Below are 22604 nucleotides of genomic sequence, written 5' to 3' on the forward strand. Positions count from 1 at the left end.
AGCAACTGCTAGTTTCAAGGAAAGTGATTGACCTGATCAACTGGTTTACTCTTGTAATGTAAGTAGAGAGTTCTCTTGTAGGTCCTGTTGAGTTTGAATACTGGCATTAAGAGGAATTTCTAGGGACGTTCTGTTTCTCTGAAAGGTCAGATTCAATGTTTGAAAGGGGAAAGAGGAAATTCAGTGCTGCGGGGGGTTCATATAAGGAGATGGAAAAGATTTCCTTTATGTAAGCGTAAATATAGAGTTTATAGGGCAAACTAAACCAAACAATGGATCATCTGATTAAATAATTGTGCATATTCCAGGCGTATGTTAGTCTTCCTTTGTTATGTTGTGCTTCCTTCCCTGCACATAGTTGAGTGTCACCCAGCTTTATTATGCCGCAAGCCTCACTTTTGTCTACTAAAAAGAGTTCATATTGTCTTCATTTTTTCTTTTGCGCCAACCTCAACCATCAGAGAATGATGATATAGATTTCCTGATGAGATTAAAACATCAATGATTTGAAGTATTACAATTCTAGTCAAATAAAACCCATCTAACCCTTAATTATTGTACTGTTTGTCAAAGTACTACCCAGTTTATGAAAATAACTGTTTTAAAATGACTTTAAATAGCTTGAGTTGCAATCTTAACTTAAATGTGAATTAAGAACATGGTAAACAAACCATATATTGTGACTTACATTAGCCATTCTCTAAGCCCACAGACACAGAAAACAATGTTGAAACATTACACATTGGCTATAACATATATGTAATCTCACATTATTTGGTGTTAATGGTTTGCTCCACTGAGACCAAATTCTTGTTCCTCATCTGCAGCCTGCCATCAGCAGTCATGTTGTCTGCTTTGCTGCCAGTAGGTGATGCCAAATGACTATGAATGATGTAATCCATGGCAGAATAGCATGAACAGTGGATCAGGACTAGTGAGTTAAAAAAAAATACATCATGTTGCTCAAACCCTCACACAATAAAATGACACAAGTATTGGTGTTACAGCAGCTAATAGGTGTCATTTTGTGATACCGGACATTGCATAAAATGAGAAAAAAGAGCAAAAAAAAAAAGCTTTTGTTCTTCTATTTCTGATAGTTTAACTGTAAAATATGTCAGCTGTGTGCTGGAGAGAGTAAAAACAACATGAAAATGTGTATTTGTGGTTAGTTTTTTTTTTATTCTTTCAATCATCCCAACAGCTTTATTCTTTTTTTCTTTTTTTTTTAAACATCAATCCCATTTCACTCTACCCTCTTCTTTATATAAAGTAATCAACTGCCCTTTTCCATTATCAGTAGTTTTAGAGGTGTTTTACATTAGCACTGTCCCTCTCTGGTCCCTTAAACCAAACATTTACAAAAGGTAACACAAACACAGAAGTCATCTTACATGTTTACCGGCTGCATCCATTGATTAGTATGAATATCTCATATTCATGATTGCAAAGGACCACAGAGACCAAACATTTGCTCAGTAATAATCAGTCTCCTCCAAATAAAGCTGCTATTCACCAAACATTTCGACAACAGTTACACTGCATATCTTGGTGTTTGAATCCCAGTAGAAACATCAATGGGGTCTTCAGTGGAAAAAAAAAAAAGCCAACAACAACACAGGAGTGTTTTTGATGCAGTTTCAAGTACAGTTTACACAGAGAAGTCTTAAAAAAACAGTGGCACAGAGGTGCTCCCTTTAAGGCTTTTTTTGGACTAAATATAAGAAAGTTCATCAAGTCACCGTTGTTTAAGTTTTTAGCATTTAAAATGCTCTAAATACTTTTTGACACCCACAGGCACATTGCATTTCGGCACACACAAGTAAATTTTTTTTAGGATGACAGTTTTTCAAAGGCAAACTGACAAATGAGTTTAGAGGGTATTCTGCAATTTACACAACAGGGAAGAAGAGATTACAACATTACTGTCAATTCCCTCAGCCCTCAAGGGCAAAATGCCCTTAGTTCTAATGCTTAATGAATACTTCAAGTCTTGCTCAGGCATTTTTCCGCTATGGAACTGGCTCCAGAGAGAAGAGATTAAGAAGTAGTCCAACGTGACCAGAACACGCTCTCCCTATTTTCCCTCACTCGATGGAGCATGTTAGGAAGTAACTGGTTTGGGTCAAAATGCTGCTGACCTTACCAGTCCCGACACATCGTCTTTCAGCAGCCTGCTTTCAACAAATTTTGACAAGCAAACAATCAGGCATTTAACAATAATAAATCAATATTAATTGCACATTAAGGTAACATTCTACAGTGCGACTGGTTTTCAAAGAAACTGTCTTTCATCTCCTTGAAGGCACTTCATCATGTGCTGGACAGTCAAATAAGTTTCACTGCTTTAAGGTTGTTGCAAGAACGGATGACAGTAATGACACTTCAGGTGTGCAATATACTCCATTTTGGTTGCAGAGGCACTTTGATGAAAGCAACACAAAAGCATAAGTCTTCAGTTCAGCTGGTCTCCTCAAAAAGACCAAATAAACCTCATCTAGCAGTTCTCATTCAGTCCCCTGCACTCTGCACCTATTCAGTTTTCATATGGGTATTAAAGCACTGAATTGGATCAATCATTGGCTTAAAGTGACTTTTTCCAACACCTTTTTTTTTTTTTTGCTCGCCATTCCCATTCAAATGGAGTGCAGGCTGGGAGAGCGAGAGGACTGGGAGCAGCGGTAGTAATTGCACTACGGTCATCGAAGGTCACTTGAGGTTTCCTGCTACTTTCTTTCCTCCTCATTCTACCACTCAAACTTCCATTGCTGGGCTTTGTCTCCTGAGCTGCACCGCCTCATCTGAGCGTCTGTGCGGCCCTCCGTCGTGCGGTAGGCCGTCACACACATGTCTGAGTGCGGATGGTAGATGGTCCCATCCTGAGGAGATTGAGGGGGAAAATGTGGATGAGATTTTGTGGAGGATTTTGAATAATGTGGGTGCAAATGCATTCAGCTGCGTGAAGCCCTTACGTTTCTGAACTCCCACGTGATGCTGGGAGGCTTGAGCTCCCCGTCCCGAGGGCAGTGCCTCGTCCCGATGGAGGTCTGTCCTTCAAGTACTTCAGCACATAGCTCTGTCACGGAGTTGAAACGGATCTCCTTCTGGGATGTGTATTCAAAGTACTGGAACACAAGAGGGACCGGGTTTTGTGGCTATACAGTTCAAATGTGTTTCTGTCTCATGAGTTTGTGTTCGGAAATTTCTTTGAAAAGAATCCCAAAAGGAAAGAGGTTAAAACGCTGTTCCTTCCCTTTCAAATTGTTTTGCTACATCTCTTTTTATGTAGAAAGACTTTCAACAAGCCAAATACTGTAGGTTTTTTCCACAAGGATTACAGGATGTTTTTCTCTTCCTCTCCTCTGAGCTCATGTCCTGAGAGAGCCAGCACCGTATGGTGTGTCTGTATGTGTGTAGACGGATCTCATCAGAAGAGACAGGGCCTTGGCCCTCTCAATCCAGTAGACGTGAACACAAACCCAACTCTTCCCCCTCTGGTGTCATTTCAACAACGCGGCCCAGTGGGACAAAGGATGCCACTCTCCCTGGGCAGACCGTTAAATGGAGGGTCAGGTAATCAATCTTCATACTTCCCCATCCTTCTCTTCACATCTCATACATCTTTTAGGTGCATCGGGACCCATGATGGTTGTTTCTAATAAAAGACTCACTCAGGGCCACTGTCTCTGGCTTCAGACTTATTTACCCAGGCTGCGGCATTCATTGTGCCTGTGAGGCTCATGTATCTTTTAAATGGAACGCGGTTCTTATATGGGCCAGTGAGGAGGAGGGGGGGGGGGGGTGATAGGCTCTCAGGTTTTTGTTTCACCAGGAAGCCATTCAAACATTGATTTTCAGTCACACATGGTGCTTTTTGTGGCCGAGGACACCTGATGCGGTGCATCAGTGGGGTTATCAGAGATATCAAAGCAGGTTGAAGATCTACAGAAAGGAGTTCTGACTATTGTCTGACTCCAACATTAAATATACATCCTCAATGACAAAGAATCTGTTGTTTGCTAAACCATCCATCACTCGAATTGGCAGCCAATCCGGTTAAAAGTACCTGTGACTCGACACAGTCTTTTTTTTTTTTTGGGGGGGGGGGGGGGGGGGTATGTCTGCAACACTTCATTTAGTTTTCCCTTCATTGCATTCAAGTCATGCTGGACGCACCAGCAGTGAGCAATTTTCTGGTGTGAATCGAGTGTGGCAGCTCATTTTAGGGGTTCTCCCTCCGGGCCAAGAGAAGTTGTGGGATTGTGTAGAGAGAGAGTGTGTGCATGAGAGAGATGGAGATCGACAGAATAAACACGATGAAGTGCTTAACGTACCTGGTTGCCTCCCTGACCATGGCAGCCGAACAGAGAGATGTGGGCACCTGTGGGATTGTGCTCTGGAGCATTGTAGTCAAGACACTCTGAATGTATCCCCGAGCTACGCACCTGGCAGGAGGAGAAAAACAAATATGGGTCCCAATTAAAATGCAGAACTGCACATTGATTCCTGCGAGGAGTCTATCTTCTTGGTTTTATTCTCTACAAGCAGGTCAGACTGTAAGACCACCCACTCAACAGTGAAGCTGGTAGATTCAGTCAGCTAATTCAATTACAGGATTCAGTATACAGTATCAGTAAAGCAGACTTCTGCCTGCTGTTTGCTTATTTTCCACATCAACACACACCTATTCAGCATGAAATCAATATGAAATACTTTCTTGTGCTTTTGTGAAAATGCCAATATTTCTCCGTCTGAAATGGTCATTTCAGGTCATGTCACTGTGTACCTGTACTGTAGGCGTGTAAACTCATTTTAGTTTCGACATCATTTCAATTTTGGACATTCCCCCTGTTACATGTCAATGTGAACTATGAGACAAGTGCCAGCACGACCAGGTGGTGGATTTTGGGATATTAGGAGGAAATAAATCTTTCAGGGAGTTTTCTTTCTCTCTTTAGACACAAAGCTTACATTGTTGTGGCTGAAATGTTATTTATTTTAAAATACAACAATGAGCCAAGTAAGGATTTTGTGCAAATCATTTTACAATGGAATACTTCACCGGGTACCTGGAGTATAATAGTTTTGAGCCGAGTCCAAAAGGGTTTCAAAGCCTTTGTTTGTCTTAATGCAGCATTCTCACTTTCAACAGAATTTTCCCACGTCATGCCCCACCCTTGATACCCAGTTTCAGATTTAGGATAGATGGAATTAGGAAAGAACACACTGCTGTGTTCTGTAGCTACATCTTACGCAAATCAGCGCAAGATCTGAGATGAAAATAAAAAACAAATGCTGCACGAAAAGGATAAATAATGGTATTCAGATAGAGTGTATGATTAGCAGACACGTACATCCCCGTGCCAGCCTTCCCTGTCCTCAGGTACGTGCAGTTCAGGATAAATGTTCTTCAGATACCAGTCAAAGCTGTTGCATTTCAGCCTCTCCCTCAGCAGCAGCCGCTCTGAGATATCCCCGTAGGTCTCCTGTGAAGTGAGCACACACTGTATGAGTCATTGTTGCGGGTGACAAATCTGGTTATATTTGGTTGTTGATTAAAAATAGGCCTCCGTGACAATATGGGATCATCTCTACGTTTTGACTTCATTCATAACAGCACACACGCTGTCATTTAAACACACACATGACACTTTGTAATGTATTTGTGTGGCATCTAAAATAAAACAGTTACACCAATAACAAAAAAAGCAAATATTTAAATCCTGGTTATGATTGCTGAATCCTGTAACTCAATAACAATGAAGTCCTCAGGAACCCGACTAGCAGTTGACTGCAACGTGTATACTTTAGATAACTGTGTTTGCTAATGTGCGTAACTCCACCTTAAACAACTCAAAGTCCAGAGCATTCACACCTTACTCCTTTGCATGTGAGGATGGACTGATAAAACATGGCGCCAGATGTGCTAAACTATTTCAGTCGCAAATCTAGTGCTCTTATCGGCATTTCAAGATCAGAGGACACAGAAAATGTCACTGGGACAACCAAGAGAGGAATGTGGTTTCTCAAATAAACAAACAAGTGTAAAAGATTGTACTCCTTTGTGAAAACACTCGCTGCAGTTAAGCCATACTACTCTAATTCTCCAAATCCAGGATACAAAAATCCCCTCCTCCCCCCTAAAAAAATTGCAAAAATAAGCTAACATCAAGAAGATACTGTTAAGTGGTTGTCGATCTGATTAAAAATTGCACAAAAAAAAAACACCTTAATATGAAATCAAAATAAGTAATTCGATATTTTGCACAGCTCAGAACCAATACTATGTCTATAGCTCTATAGCCGGGGTTGGTTGACATACTATGACATCAGCAAAATGGATTTGGATCTGCCGATGTGGTCTGGCAGCACTGTTCAATCTCCCCCTTGCCAGGTAATTTATTGTTTGATCAAAGATCCCCAACATTAATAATGTACTTTTTTTCAGATAGGTGAAACTGAGATACATCAATTTTTGATGGTGCTCAATACTCAGAACCTGAGAGGCACGGCACACAAACACACACATGCGTGAGTCCTCACACAAACACATACATCTGACCCAGTCAGGCAGACAGTGTGTGATAATATGTTGGCACCTCGACAGGTGAATCTAAATCTGACGTCACAGGTAAGTCAAGCTCTGTACCATATTAACACAGTGCTCCAGGGTGTAACATGGCATCACTGCAGGGTTTCAATTTAGCACTAGTTGAATGAATAACAAGCCTGTAACAGGCTAAAAAAGATGAAGTCAGTACCTAGAGAACAACTTTGTTTAAATAGGATACAGGAAATATTCAGAATCACAGCAACATGTTTAGTTAGACACACTATTTAAAAAAAAAAAGCTTTATTTGTGAATGTCCTACCTTTCTGGCTGGGGGGTTCCTGTTGTAGAAGTGTTGTTTATAAGAGTCCATCCAAACCTCTGCAGCTCGCACAGTATTCTGGAGGAAGTTGGGCCGTGCGTATGGGGCCTTTTTAGGGAATACATGGCCCACATGAGAGCAAGGGTGAATCTCCAGACTTCCCCCACACTGCCACACCTGAGGGTGTCAGACACACAACATGACATAGAAAAGATCTTATTGGTTTTCTTTAAAGTCAAAAACATTACTAGCACTATTCATCCCATATTTATTTATCGTTTTTCCCATTTTCTCCTTTTTTTGTTGTTACATAAAGCTCGAAAACAAGTGAAACTAATCTTTTTTTTTTTTACAGTACGTTTAAAATGTATGAGCCCACAGCAGGATTAAACTAGAAGGGTCCCCAGAGAGCACAGAACTCAGCTGAGGCCAATAGTCCACTAATCTGAGATGTGCAACTCTACAACCGCAACCACAATTAACTGTCTGGATACATTTCCGAAGCTATTAGAGTGATGTCAAAATACGCTTGAGCCTTGTTGAAGCCTCACATCTCAGCAGTGCATTTATTATGTACCTATAAATTAAGAATATTTCACATACCTAATATTTGTGAAAAACAGAAACATTTTACTATTTACCGCTGTCCCACAGCGCTGCATAACAACCACATTTGAGCAGTTACAGTTTGACAGTTAGTGTCTGTGAATTTCGACTATGCAGTCATAGTAATTCAAGAAGTGCCGAACAAGGGCTACCTCTTCTATATAGTTATTTGCTATATTGATATAAACTTACTCAAATTAAAGCAAAAGCTTGTCACTTTCGTGTAGCATGTCCAAATATTAAAAGGCTGAACTGGACAGCACATCATTTTAAATGTTGCAAATAGTTGATATTTCCAACTGACAAATGCACTATTAGCCAAGATTTATTTTTACATCTTCTAAAACCTTTGTACTATTAATGTCCCTACACAGGGAAGCCTAAACATCTATTTGAAAAATAATTTAAAAACTGTGTCCTCTCGTCAGTATCACCATAAAGATTCACCGCCTGCCTCTGGTGAGTCATGCAACTACGTCTGAACACATCTCTGATTTATGGATCAATTTACATGGCAGAATTGTTTGATCTTTCACTGTTTAAAAAAACAACAACAAAAAAACAACAACAACACCCTTAAAGAATGAAAGGTTGTTAACAAGGTATTTCTTAATACATGGCTGAGCTATGTTCCAATTACACAAGGCTAAATCATTACCATATGTCTATGGCCAAACAGCCTTTACAAGACAGTCCTTTCCATCTGAATTCACCAGGCCTTTTACTCCACACCATTATTTCTCAGCGCTACAAAAACAGACCTGAATCCACTAAACATAAATTATGTATGGAAAAAGTCCGGAGTTTTGGTTCCACATGCATAACACATCACTCACGGGAACAGTCCTTTCGTCTTCACACTGCAACACAATACACACTCTAAATCATACACACGTAATTTACCTTGCCCATCCTTGCATGCACCCTGCTACACACTTGCACGTAGCAGTGCCAATTTGATTGACGCAAACAAGTGAAAAGCAACACCAACGTCACAACGAGGTATCAGCCAATATCAGGGTGCCATTTCAGATGCCGTGGCTGATTGCGATCTGACACTGACGTGTCTCTCTCACACCAACCACCCACTGACTGTTAGCTGTTAAGATTGATGAATCAGGGACTTATACTTTGAAAACATATTCCCCTCGGGTAATGACAAGCTGATAAACCACAATTCCCTGATCCCTCTGTCTGCTTTCCATCATGGTGGCGAACAAACTGAGCCAGTGGATGCTCGGTCTGGGAACAGGAAATTTGGTAACAAGGAAGTCAGATTCGTCACTCTTTCCTGATAGTTTTAAAACCTGCTCTGTGGTCTCATATTGCTAAGTGGCACTGCGGCGGTAAAGAAGAGACTTTACTATGTGATCCTCAGTGGGGAAAAACTGAACTCACCCTGAAGGACAGCTCCAGATTTTCACCACCCCACACCTCCATGCCCATGTCGTATGTGCCAAGGTACTCAAAGAAGGCCTTGCTCACAGCAAATAAACCACCTGCCATGGTAGGAGACCTGAGGGGGATACAGGGACAGGAACATCATTTTATTATGACTGTGTTAAGGTGACAGGAAGTATAATGGCTCTCCCAATGTTTTAAAGATCAGCCACATGTGTTAGGGTGTAATATAAGTAGAACATAATACATAAAAGAACAGGTAGAGTGACAAATTAGAAGTGAAAGATGTATTACAGTTTTGACAGCAGATCTCTACACTGGTATGTGCCAATCTGATAAAGTGATCTCTCATGTGAGTCACTGTTGCGAAGTATTATACGGTTACCTGATGGGGTCAATGCGAGACTTGCGCCTCTTACGTTCCACTTCGGGGACAGAGTGCCACTGAAAGGTGAGTCTCCAGTCAAATCCGCCGATCATCGGCTCGTCTGTTTGCATGTAAAACTCGAAGGTGTTCCAGTCAATGGTGTCGATCACGGGGCACACAATGGTACTGGCGTTCTCACCGATCCTAAACGCGAAGCCAGTATCACGCAGAAAGAAAGTAAGATGGAGGGGAAGGGTGTGTGTGTGTGAGGGAGGGGGGGGGGGGGGGGGGGGGCAAAGATTATTTTTGATTCATGTACAGTGTGTGCCACTTTATTTTGGTTTAGATTGATCAGAAAACTATAAATAATCTACTTTGATCACCTTTCCAGCAGAGGCTCGATCCAGCCAGGGACACACTCGCAGTGGCAATCAAGAAATGTCAGTACATCCCCCGTGGCATAGGTGGCGCCGATGAGACGGGCCCGGACCAGCCCCTCTCTTTTGTTGGTGCGGATGAGCCGCACACGTTGTAGATTACTGATGTAGTCTGCTAGCTGGGACTTCAGGTAGCCTAATTTTCATAATACAGACACAAGTACAGATAATCATCTCTCTCATTGCAGCTATGTTATTTACTCTTCATACAAAGCTGCTCTGTCTTTAAAGGTGGACTTTAGGCTACTAAAGGGATGGGAAATATAATAACAAGCTGACAGACACAGCTACAATCAAAACCTTAATGAATTTGTTATGGATAGCATGTTAGTAAAAAAACATGCGTCTGCTTTAAAATCAATCATTAAGCAGCATCCATTTGTACCTGTGTCACATGTCGAGTTTTACTTTTCCCGGTTTTGGTCTTGATTAGTTTGGCTCAGGCCGAGTGCTTGTTTATTTTGAAAATACTAGTGACCTCTTATTATTACAAAGTTATTATGAGTTGAGTTTTGACATCAAAACTCTAAATTTATGCAGGTCTAGTTATAGAATCACATTCAAATCTGAGATGCAGAATGAGTGCTTATGTATAAACTCTTTTCACTGTTACCTAATTTCCAAGATGGCATGTTTGTGGGCAAAGGACAGCTGAGATCAAAAGAAGGATTGGTATATTAGATCCTGTTGAACTAGCATGAAAAGTTAAGTGGAAGCTGTCAGCCCTCCAGTCGCTGTCTGTCTGCAGTAACCCTCCTGGCTCAGGAGGGGCATGTCTAGCATTCCACTTGGTCAGGGTGGTTAGAGGAGAGGAAATGATGTCAGAGCAGCTCAGTCTCACTGAAGTCATCATTATGGTGTAATGTCTCCGATACACGGACCAGACTAGCTGGGACCGAATACTAATTCCATTAAGACGGGCAGACATCAAGCTCCTCCTATATCCAGTTTCTGAGACGAAGTGGTATCGCTCTCAGAGTTAGCCTGCAGAAAGCAGACATTCCACTCACTGATGAAAACTGTGAGGTGTGGTTGAAAGCTCTCTGAGAGCCAGTGAGCAGACTTTGACTTGAAACTATTTGGTTACACATGTTGTCCCCGAGGTCAAGAAAGTTCATGGCGAAGTCCCTCACTGTCTTACACAAAAGATGACTCGCAAACAAATGAATGACAGGCCTTCTTTTGTCTTCTTATCCTTCAATCAAACATGTTAAGAATAAGAGGTGATTCAAAACCCCTTGCTTTGCACATCATTCTCGACAAAGAAATGTGTCCCGACTTGTTCCAGAGGGATGTTTTTCTAATTGCTTTTGGAATTTATCCAGAGGCATTCACTAGTCTTTTTTCTATATATAGCCGAATCCTTCTTGACATGTTCCTTTGAGTACTGTCATTGTGATAAAAGCACACAACTGAGGTTTGGTTCGTCAGCTTTACCAAACTAGGCCAAGACTGTCAGTCCTCTTTGTTTCCCAGCTGGCAGGACATAATTGTGGCAGTTTTACTTTTACAGAGATTAAATAAAACAGGTTAGTGCAGAGTGTCAGACCTCGGTCGCTGTAGTCATCAATGAGGATGATCTCTTTCAACAGGATGGCAGGCGTAGTCTCCAGCACGCTGTGAATAGTTCTCAGCAGCGTGGACCAGGCCTCGTTGTAGAAGGCTATGATCACAGAGGTGGTGGGTAAATGTCGGTAGTCGAACTTCTTACTTCGGCATCTGAGGTATGCGTGTGTGTGTGTTTGCGTGGGTGGAAGGGGAGACACAGTTGACATAAGCATCAGTATTCATGTGCAGTACATATTTATAAAGAACAGCCCTCTAAGTTAACTCGCACGAGTAGGAAATGATTTTTCATACGGCCAGAGCGGCGTCAGCAAACCAGTGTGGCAGGAGGAGGTGTCTGGTCTTAATCCAGATGGCAGTCATTAAAACAATAAAGAGCTGCAGAAATATGAATTGGGGGCGGGGAGGGTATCACACCAATGAGCAACATACCACAGCAGCGCTCCGGGAGAGACCACAGAACGTGAGCAAACAGAAACGAAAAGAGCAAATCAGAGAGACCAGGGACAGAGGCAAGACTGGCTGAAACACGAAAAGTGACCAAATATAAACACTGGAAATTAAAAACTTGAGAAAATGAGAACATTGAGAGAGGAAAAATAGGGAGGACAAATGTTTTCTGCAAAATTTGTTTTACAAGTGCAAAAGGAAATGCGAGCTTAGCCACTGGCACAGACTTCTGGTAATTTTGTAGCCAGACTCAATTAACAACTGTGACGATGCTGGAAGTGAGTTGGAGCTAGACCAAATACATTATGCCCAAGCAATAATCACTACCAGTCAAATTAGATGTCTCTTTCCTTCAAAAGCACTGTGTTTATAGCGCTGCCGCTTCATCATGGAGGGAGCAGGCTGAAGCCAATCTGCCAAAAAACCTGCCCCCAGGAAGTATGATCTAAATATGAAATAGGTTCAGAACTACAACAAGTATAAACACACAACCTTAATATAAAATAACCTGGGAGGACATAACTCATTTGCTTACTGTGCTGTGAGGCCTGAAGCCAAACACTAACAGAGACAGTCTGAAAACAGGAAGAGAAAGTCCCCATCCACTCAATAATGTCTGTGAAGAATGTACATAACAACCGACCACGATGACTGACAATCATTCACGCTTCAAAACATGTTACTTCGTTAACTATCAAAGTAAAATCAGCTGACATGTAACAAGAGAAAAGACAAGTCTGCGTATGTACATGTATGAATAAGTTCTGCTCATGCCCCTATAGCACTCAGCACTGCTGGGTCTCGTGTCAGAGTCACTCTGCAATAAAGCAGGCAGGCAGCCAAGTTCCCTGACACCAAAGCTGTGCACCACTTCATCCCTGCCAATCCACTCCTAACGGTGTTCTCTGCTTTCACTTATGTCATGTTCATAACCGCTCTCCAAAACACCAAAAGGAAGTGTACCTGGCAAAATGTCACTGCAAGTGCCAAAAGGCATTGGTAAAGTGAACTGCAGCGAAGGAGCGCAATTATAGTGAGGTCTGATAATGATGGCTCTTGTTTCAGCATTATCTTTGAATAAGCACAGGGTGTGACTTTCAACCTCCACTGCAGTTTTCTGCAGCCCAGCATTAAGATTAAAGTATCTTATCAGCCTGTCTTTGGTCATGCAGGCATCTCGGCGGTGAAATGATTTACCGCAGTTTCACCTCTGTGACCAATGAGATATATTTGTCTGCGTCTCCAGTAAAGTCCACTTCAGAGGGTTTTCGCATTACACCTTTAATGACAGTAATTTAGAAAGTGTATGCTTAGATGTCATCATTAAAATGATTTATGATTCACCGGCCTTGACACGATCAAATGACGGTCCTTACTCCACTGATACCGATACTAGATTTGGGTTTCATTGGAATGAGCGCCAGACAGAGACAAGGCAAGGTTGGAGGGAGAAGCTACAAATAAGCTGAGAATGGCGGTCGACAACAACTCTGCCTTAAGTTCATTCAGCCAGAAGGCTGCTCAGACCGGCTTCAATAAGCCCTGCGATGCATCACGAGAGCCTTCATGCTTCTTTGTAACGGTCGGTGGAAAACTGATTCAAGTAACGAGTTCAGATTAATCTCCACTGAGTCATTAGTTCCTGTCACAATTGCAGCAGAGCAGCAGCTCCAGGTAACATTCAAAGCCATATATGTTTTAGTTAGCATTTCAAAGAAAATAGAAAGCAATAAAAAAAAGAACTAGTGATTTGTGGAAAAAACATTTCAGTCAAGCGATTGTCTCAGCTCATTACTCAGTAAGTGACTGATGGGGTCATTGCTGTTTTTTGCTTGACTCACTCATTCATTCTGTGGTCCTGGATGTGCCGATGGAGGGAGATCTTGTCACTAACGTAAATATTGATAGCGTAGCGCTCCACAGTGTCCTGCTCCTGTTTCTTCTCCTCAGAATCGAGGCTCAGGTGTGTGGCCCGACCCCACTCTCCTGGCGCATTGTTGTCAGGTGATGGTTTAACGTAGAAGGGTCGAGCCAGCAGCCCGTCAGCCCCACTCTCCCCCTCAGAGAGCTGTCTCGCCGGAAGATTGCGGCCCTCGTCTCCTTCCTCCGCGGAGGAGGAAAAAGGGAACGAGGAACGCTCTAACAGTATGTAACCCAGCCATAGCAGCCACAGCAAGAAGCCAGCCTTGGACAGCACGCCCAGTTTTCGAGAGCAGCGGCCCCTCATGATGGAAAGCCCCAAGGAGGCACCGGGACTGGCTGAGCCTCAGGGTGCCCTGCAGGACACAACCCTCTGGAGGAAGGAAACAAAAAGATAAAATGGTTAAACAAAAAATATGACCATAGACATTTTTATTTCATGTCAGAAACATACCACGGAGAAGTGAACACATGGGTAGTCACTAAAAATCCAACCACAGCAACAATTAGCTACCACTGAAAGGTGAAGACTCGCAAGATTGAAGCCTTTAGACAAAGCTCTCCCTATTAGGAGGAGGTTTAATCAAGTAGGAACCCATCCACAATTAAGTGAAGTGATTCATCTAAACACTTTACACCTAAGTAAGATTATGTCTGCCTCGAAATTCTCAAATAGCCTGAGGACACAGCTTCAATAGACCAGACCGCTTGTAATGAAAAAAAACAGCACCATAAATATAATTGCATGCTCACGGCTGCATTAAGATGCTCATTAGATACTAGATGGAAGAGGCTAAATTATGACTTGGAGTACAACAATGTGTTGAATAAATTGAATCTGTGGTGCACTCCAAGGAGAGATATGTTAGCCTGATGAACTAAATTACAATGGTGCAGTTGTTAGCCACAATGCATAACAGGAAGTCTAAAATAAGGAGGAGTTTCACTCGATTTGCGCTGCTAAACTTTCGTTTTTGCAGCTTTTATGTCTAAGGTGAAGTTTCAATTTACACTTGTTCATGTCAGCACCATTTCTAAGGAAACCCTGGAGGCCTTCAGAAATTTGACCTGATGAACAACATTTTCAGCTTTGGCAAATTTCCTGACTCGCAATCAACTTTTTTTCTCTTCTGTTGAAGCCAAATACACATGCTTGCACAATATCTTACCATCAAAGCAAACGCATTTAAAACAAAAACAAAAACAAGTGACAACATTCAAACAGTGAGGTCAAAGCAGGCCTTTTGTTCAAATTTAGATTTACTTAAGAACCAGGTCTTTTGAAGCGTTTCTCATTTTAGGATTTCTATTCTCTTCCACTGAGGCAAAAATAGAAGTTCCCCCCCCCCCCCACCCAAAAAAAAAAAAAAAGCCTGGGTGAAATATTCGCACGAGGACAAATCCCTGTTTTGCTAATTTAAAAAGAGGATTAGCCTGGGGTTTGTAGATACGGGAAGACAGACATTTAGACGATTGTGTCAGACAGATCAGCTTAACATGCCAAAATCAAAAAGAAGGTTGTGGTAAAAACAAACCACTTAGCTATGTTGACACTTAACTCAATGTAATCACATAATTGTGTGGCATTAATATTACAGGAGGGTGCCTTTTACAGTAGTGCCAGCCAATGCCGGACAGGCTTTGTGACAACGCTGATGTGCACACAAACACACACTTCATCAGTGCTTCCACACACCGGAGCCCAGTGATGGTTATTTCCTACTTCTATATAAAAATGTTAATTCTGGGAACAGTTCATGTAGTTAAATCAAACTGAAATTGCTCCCCAGATGCTGCATGAGAATCTGTCGATCTACGTTGCAGAATCAAAGGAAACTCAATTTGAGCGAGTCCTTCAAGGCAGCAGCGCAGCCCTTTCACTCCGGTCTGGGCTCGGGCCAGAGGACTCGGGGCGTCCTCCTGGGGTTTCAAAATGGAGACGGCTGCAGACAAAAAACCCTTTTATTGGCTGTCCATCACACCTTGCACTCTCTCTGAATCTGATAGCCTTACTGGGGAGCAGTCTGGCGTGAGCAGGAGGGGGCAGAAGGCTAAGATGCAGTTTAATCCTGCCCCACTTTTCGGTGACCAAAAAAAAAAAAAAAAGGGGAGGAAGGAGAAACATTTGGATTTGCCTCTTGAGCTGCAATCTGCAGTGCATGTTTCACGCTGAGGGTCAATATTTGATGTTTTTGTTTGATGTTGGGTTCACTTAAAACTCTGATGTCAGCTCTGAGGTACATGGTACATGATGAAGCCCCTATTGCTCTCCATGATTAGCCTGGAATGAACACCGGGTGCTGAATACAGTACCTGACTCATTTCTTTGTCAGACAAAGACAAATTGCTGTAATGGGTGTGACATCAAATAATAACCAGTCAAACAGGTTGACCCCAACTTTTTCAGAATCTAGAAGTAGGGCTGACACAGATTTACCTCATCAGGCCACAGGATCTTTGACAAAATGTTTTGATATGGATACTGAGCTTTTTTGATAAATAATCATCAGAAATGTGGATATAAGAACTAAATAGGTAAACACAAATAATAGTAAATTTCGAATAAACTCGTGAGTTCAGAAATTTACATCACTTCACCATAACCCAGCATTTAAAACCAGGAAAAGACAACACTTATGAGACATCACAATAACTCAAATCTATGAAAAAAAAAAATCTATGCTCATGTCATGAAATTTATATAATATAAATATATTTCCTAGCCCTATTTAGAATACCCACATAAAACAATACTCCTCTCAAGAGCTCAAAGCTCTCAACTCTGTGACTACAATGCTGACAGCAAGTATTTTAATGGGGCCAAACTGGGATGAGTGATGATGGGCTTAATTCAAAGTTGGACAGAGGAGCCTCTGACATACATACAAATAAACCTAAACAGACTTGAACTGTGCTTTTAGGCAGAGCTTTGACTAAACGCTCTCCTCTCGCTTCACGTCACGTGCTTTACTTTCACGCAAAAGTGAAACTCCTCCACCTTTGCTCACCTCTCCACGGCCTTTCTACTGAGCCAACTTTGAACTCAGTCATATTTTCGGTCGTTTTTATCAGGTTTATGAGCAAAGAGAAAAGAGAGAGAGAGAGAGAGAGGCAGACAGAGAGAGAGAGAGCCTGTCACGAGTATGGCTGCTAACACACAGTTCAGCAACAGGTCTCTAGTTCTGTCAAACTGAATCAATGTCAGGATCATGATTTGTGAGGGTAAAGGCTTTTTTAGCTGATCTCTCGGTGAAGGTTGCATTAAATTATGCAGATCAGCGCAGCAGGGACTCGGACTAATATGACAAATCTCAGCTTTCCAAAGGCACCCGCGATTGTTGGCGACTAAATAATAACCTGTCGCCAATGTCTTTGTAAATCCAACACCAGCTCGTCAAACTGCGTTGACTAAAAGTTACTGGTAAATAAGCAAGTAAGTCAGAAACACCAAATGAAGTTATCGCCAGCGTTTACAGGCAACTTTGAACATACCGTGCATGACAGTTGGAAAAGCAAAACAGAAAGAGAGGAAGTTAAGCTGGAGTGAGTTTACCTCATCAACAAGTTACATGTCTCGGAGTTTCTTCAAAGTTGCCAAGGCCGTTGTCTGTCCGCCTGACTGCGGTCGTCTTCCAGTTAAACCTCTGGCTTGCAGATGTCAGCATACCCACATCCTCGCCTCCACACTGGGCTTTTGACCTGAGCCAAGGCCGCCGCAAACACGACAGAGGTTCCGGTACAACCTTTCATAATAAAAGCACGAGGCGTGCGCAATTCACTTTTATTCACGACATAAAGCCCAACAACGAAAACAAATACAAATGGCAAACGTTATATAGGACAAATAATTGTTTACATATAACATTGAAATAGAAAACGCTCTTTAAACTAACGTATTCACGGGAAGATACAAATAAATAAATGAATAAATTCAGCCAGATGAAATAGCCTTTGCCTGACATTGTGTACGTTTAGCTAATTATCTTGTTACTTTCTCATGCAGTTTCCTTAAAAATACATTTCCCATACGTCAAAGAAAGAAAAAAGAACAGAGTGAACAATTCCTGCGCAGCTTACTTCCGGTGACGCGAGCATCCTTTGCAGTTCGCTTGATGCAGCGCCCCATGCTAACCTGTTAGCTGTTAGTTGCCTCTAGATGTAATTGCTACTCCAAAGATTTTCAATGACCTATTTAAAGACTGAGTACTCTGTACCCACCGGCGATAGAAAATTTGTACCTCCACAGTCGAGCCGTAGAACCGGAAAACGTCCAGATGTGAGTTTCTGCCAACTTTAAATTGAACAGAAAATGTCCAACTTTAGAGATATAGTCATGACTTTTGCACTTTAAAATGATTTTCCTGATGTGCATCAGTCACTTATTACTGTTGTGAAGGCAAATGCCAGGTGTTTTTCACGGTGTGGCTTCAAAACATCTGCACTTTGGTGTCACCGTTTAGCGATGTTCACATTTACTCGGGTCTCTTAAAAACCCGAAGAAGAAGAACAGTCAGTTTACAAAAGTATAGAGCCACCAACAAACTACCACATCTGGAACAGATTGATGAGCAGGTAACACGTGCTGAGTGATCTTTAGTCTGTGTGTAAAGCGTGTCAGTGTTTGTATAGAAACCTGCGGATTGTAACTATAGCTAACATAAGACAAGTGTATAACAAACAGCCAAGTTACATGGAGAGTTTCAAATTTTTTTTTTTATTATATTTGTCTTGTATGTGGATGCTGCTGAACATCTAAAACTACTCCCTTTTAATTTAGCAAGCCCACCCTAAAGAGTTACATTTTAAATAGCATGTTTGTGGGTGATTCATTTTTACAGAGCGTGAATCTCTTTCATCAAGATCAAAGTCCTCAAGTGAAGTTTATTCAGTGGATTGAAGAGTAGATTATGTGATTACGTGCAGGCGAATTAAGCTTTTTTTTTTCTTTTTTTTTTTCAGGACTACAGACTTGTTTTTGCATGGTACACTTTGACAGTGAGTGATTTATGGAGTTCAGTGAGATCCTGCAGCTTTACTTGATCATGGGATTGATTTGACGAAATTCAACGTCAGAAACCGTCTTGATCATCACAGGAATGCTGACAGGATCCATTCGTCCACTGAATGAATAAACAGTGCGCCACGCATGCACAAACAGCCGTTCCCTCTGTGTGTTTGCCATGCTTAAGCTTGGTTTGTTTTCCCATAGTCTCCGGGTCCTGCTCAGGCCGGACCACACTTGCCTAGAGTGTGCAATGCGCTAGTGCAGCCTGTTGTTAGACAGACACCTGCACCACTTGGGAACTTGCCAATATCTTTTATTCCTCCCTCTCTTTCCTTTTCCTTTCCTCCCCCCTTTTTCTTCTCGCCATTTGAAACCAGTTGACACCTCTCTCTGTGAGGGTTACGTGCCCCCATCCGGAACTGAAAAGGGTCCCGTTTCTACGATAGGGATCTGGGGCTTTCAAAGCTACAAGGAGGGCTCTTGTACGGGTGTTGCGTTTTAACCTTTCCTCTATTCAAACTATTATTTAGTTCAGAGAAGCAAGCATGCTCCATTTGCTCTTCATTCCTCTAAGTCACTAAATGTAATTTTACTTTTTCCATGTGGGAGAACTGCAGATTTGATTGTGCTTTAACCTACATGTGGATTTTCATTAAGGTTGCATCTTAACCCAATTGCATCATTTGTCAAAAACCTTTGTCCTACTAAATTGCACTAAAATTAAACGGAAAGAGTCCTATTTCTAAAGAGATTTTATTTACATCCAGAGCAAACTTGGTTTTGCTCCCTTTAAAACCGGTCTGTAGAGGCTTTTGGTTTCTTGGTTTTAGGCTGACTAGACCTATCACTGTCCTCATAATCTGCATTTGGACTCTGCTCAGTAGCTGCAGAGTTTGCAACTGAGATTGTTCTCATTTAACTGATTTGAAGAACATGAGTCAAGTGGATTTGAAGAATGGCAACAGGCAGTGTTTGACCTGGTGCCATAAGATCAGACGAAACAGTTCAAGTAAAGAGCGCCATCTAGTGTCTAGATAGAATACATCCAATGTAATTGCATTAACTATGGTAATGCCTCTTGAATGGAAAAAAACATCTGATCCAAGCTGTTTGGAGAACTTAACAAATCCAAAGGGATGGAGGCATCAAATAGCCTGAGTGAATCCTTCTGGAGCCAATTTGGGCCCAAACTGACTCTCTGTCCTAACTCACCCCTATTTCATCTACTTTCTCTTACAATAAAATACTACAGAGAAACACTCTCTCCTATTTTCCAGTAAATAACTTTTGGATGCTCTAATCTATTTTGATGAAGAGTTCTTATCTTCAGCTGAAAAAGGCCTGTGACACTGATGCATCACTTTGTGATATTTTGGCTGAATGAATGCCACTTTGTTTGAGCAAGTCATTTAAAATGAGAAGGCCAGATCTATGTATGTATTGACAATAGACTTAAGAACTGCCTGAACTACACAACGGCAATTCCAGGAATGTGTGTCCAGGCCTTTTACTTCTCTACAATTCTATTCAATTACAGCTCGATTCACATCTTAACTGACTTAACTGTTGGGCCAATGATTTCATTAACTGGATGTCCTTTGTGCTTGATGTTCATTTACTCTGTTCATGCAATAAATCATAGTGAAGAGAGGTCACATTGTGGGACCAGGCTCCTTTAATTTAATGGAGATGGATTCTGGCCCACACTCTCCCATCGCTTATTAGTTCCCCACAGAGACGAAGACACAATGACCTTCAGCCATAAGAGCAGAATGCGGTTATCAATAAATGATTTTGATGGTGAGGGTCGGTCTGTCTTGTCTGTCTGTCTGTCTGTCTGTCTGTCTGTCTGTCTTGTCTGTCTGTGTGTGTGTGTGTGTGTGTGTGTGTGTATTTTTTTGTTGTAGTCTGCATGTTGGATGACCATACCAAGGTTGCAGGACAGAGCACCATCCACTTGTTTATGCAGCTGAAGTAGACCCGGAGCAGAATGTATCATCAGCATTACAGAGTGAGAGGAGGAAGAATAGAAGAGAGATGAGCAGGAAAAGGTTGGGGTAGCGGGGGTGGGGGGTGGTGGGGGGTGGGGTCTCCATGTGCCAATCAGCCCACTCAGCAGTCAGTCCTTGCCAGCCAGGGGGCCCAGTGGGAGTGTCTATAAGACACACACACACACACACACACACACACACACACACACACACAAAACCACCTCCTCACTTTTCTCCAATCTCTCATCCAGCCCCAGACTTCTCAGACCTGTCCCTTCGTCACCAAGGCAACGCATCACTCCAGTGAGCATCTAACTTGTTTGTTTCACGTCTGATTCACAATTGGAGGGGATAGGGTGGTATAAGAAGGAGACGGAGAGGGGCAGAAAGGGGTGAGAGAGAAAACAGAGGAGAGGAGGGGAGAGTGGCATGCAAATGAATCTGCTTGGCCAGAAACAGCCACAAAGTTCTAAAGAGTGCCAGGCAACATGCCATGTCTGCTCCTTTGAAAGGGGATCTGCTCAGAAATGAGTATAACTGTCAATTTGCTTTAATTGGCTTCTTCTTAAGTAAGTATGACAGTTGTTGATGGTTTCTCCTGACAAGTTTGTCCGTGTAGGGGGTGGGGGAGGGGGGGGTCTTCTTCTTTTGGGACATCATACGGGTTTCAAACACCCAGACAGGTAGACTGAAAGAGTAAGCCGTTCATGCACCAGCCTCATTTGTAGGGAAACAGTGTAATATTTGTAATTGGAAGCAAGGCAGATAATCATCATTGGGAATTATCGCACAGCTGCCAAAGATAAAAGTGCATGTCTAGACTTTGAATAACCATAGTATTTGCTGTGACATAGTCTTCAAAGGAACTCCCACACCAGGCAAATAAGTATCTGTCCATATCTGAGCCTTGATTTCAACTCAAAAATATTTACATAATTCACAGTTTAGCTGTGAAATGCAGCATGATGGAATTTATTTTTCAGCCCAAGTTGGTTAAACAAATGGATTTCGCTGGCAAGGTCAAACCAATCAGTAGTTATGTTCAGTGGAAGAGAGATTTTCAATCATGGAGTAAACGCAGAAACACAATTCCCTGCATCCCAGCTGCGAGTACAGGCACACGAGGACACGTAGGTAAACAGAAACATCAGACACTATCAGTCCAGTTGTAGGAATCGCAACCAAAGCAGTATAGGGGCCCACTGATGGGGCACCCGCTGAGCCCGAGGGCCCTCCGTCTCTTCTCTGTTTGCTGGAATTGTTCCTCAGCCACCCTTCACATTAGTCAAAAGCCCTGGGACAATAGAATTGTTCAGAGCTGGTCCGCACAGCGGCGCTTTCATGGCCGTGGGCCTCGTAAAAACATCCTCACCCCACCACCGACACACAGTGTATATCATCAGCGGCTGTGGCACCAAAGTCCTCCTCCCGGATGATCATTTGGCAACTGCTGGCGCATGACTGAGGATTTTTAATATCTTTATACTTTCCGCTCCGGTTGTAGGAGCCATCGCACCATTGCTTCTTATCAGGTTTCGATTTTCCTGAAAATATCTTGCACTATTGTCTGCCGCACGTTTCAGTGACACATGCTTTGTTTCCACCAGGATGAATTCCAATCTTTTCTTTTTTGTGAGGTGGGTGCACTGCCAGGTGATTCTTTTCATGTGGCAGGTGATAATTTACAATGTGTTGATAATGGAATAGAACCTTTTATTTTTGGTAGGAAATGAAAAGAAAAACCTAACTTTAGCCTCAAAATCCTTTGGAACCTGCAGCACATTAAATTCACATTTTACTGATATATTACAATCGTTATGACTTTCAATGGAAAAGCAGACACTGTTGAAAACACATTATCCCAGACAGTCAGGAAAGGCAGCAATCCATCACTTTAGTCTTTGTTTTAATCCATTTTAAAGCTCTGCCCCTTCAAGGAACACTCTCATAATTGCTCCCCCCCCATCATTTCTGAGTGAATCTGACAGG

The 22604-nt window shown here is 42.1% G+C and overlaps 1 protein-coding gene across 1 annotated transcript; it reads right to left on the minus strand.

Annotated features, from left to right (window-relative positions):
* Positions 1-1161: 1161 nt before the first annotated feature.
* On the minus strand, positions 1162-17320 carry poc1bl (POC1 centriolar protein homolog B (Chlamydomonas), like). Its single transcript, XM_069176452.1, has 11 exons — positions 17173-17320; positions 13541-13992; positions 11233-11402; positions 9630-9819; positions 9265-9450; positions 8877-8994; positions 6873-7049; positions 5355-5486; positions 4335-4445; positions 2973-3125; positions 1162-2879 (listed from the first exon to the last, which is right to left on the minus strand). Exons 2-11 carry the CDS (start codon positions 13924-13926, stop codon positions 2748-2750), a joined length of 1755 nt encoding a protein of 584 aa, XP_069032553.1. The 5' UTR covers positions 13927-13992; positions 17173-17320; the 3' UTR covers positions 1162-2747.
* Between the last annotated feature and the right edge of the window lie 5284 nt (positions 17321-22604).

The sequence above is a fragment of the Embiotoca jacksoni genome, unplaced genomic scaffold (assembly GCF_022577435.1).
Source record: "Embiotoca jacksoni isolate LCO1_2020_lvr unplaced genomic scaffold, fEmbJac1.0.p SCAF_7, whole genome shotgun sequence".
NCBI classification, from domain to species: Eukaryota; Metazoa; Chordata; class Actinopteri; family Embiotocidae; genus Embiotoca; species Embiotoca jacksoni.

Bases quoted from the DNA above. Each gene is read 5' to 3' on its own strand.
- poc1bl (XM_069176452.1), bottom strand. From the start codon at position 13,926: ATGAGGGGCCGCTGCTCTCGAAAACTGGGCGTGCTGTCCAAGGCTGGC. The intron at 9,820-11,232 runs GTCTGACACTCT...TATGAAAATTAG, and splicing joins TGATGACTACAGCGACCGAG to GCTACCTGAAGTCCCAGCTA. The intron at 2,880-2,972 runs GTAAGGGCTTCA...CAATCTCCTCAG, and splicing joins TCACGTGGGAGTTCAGAAAC to GATGGGACCATCTACCATCC.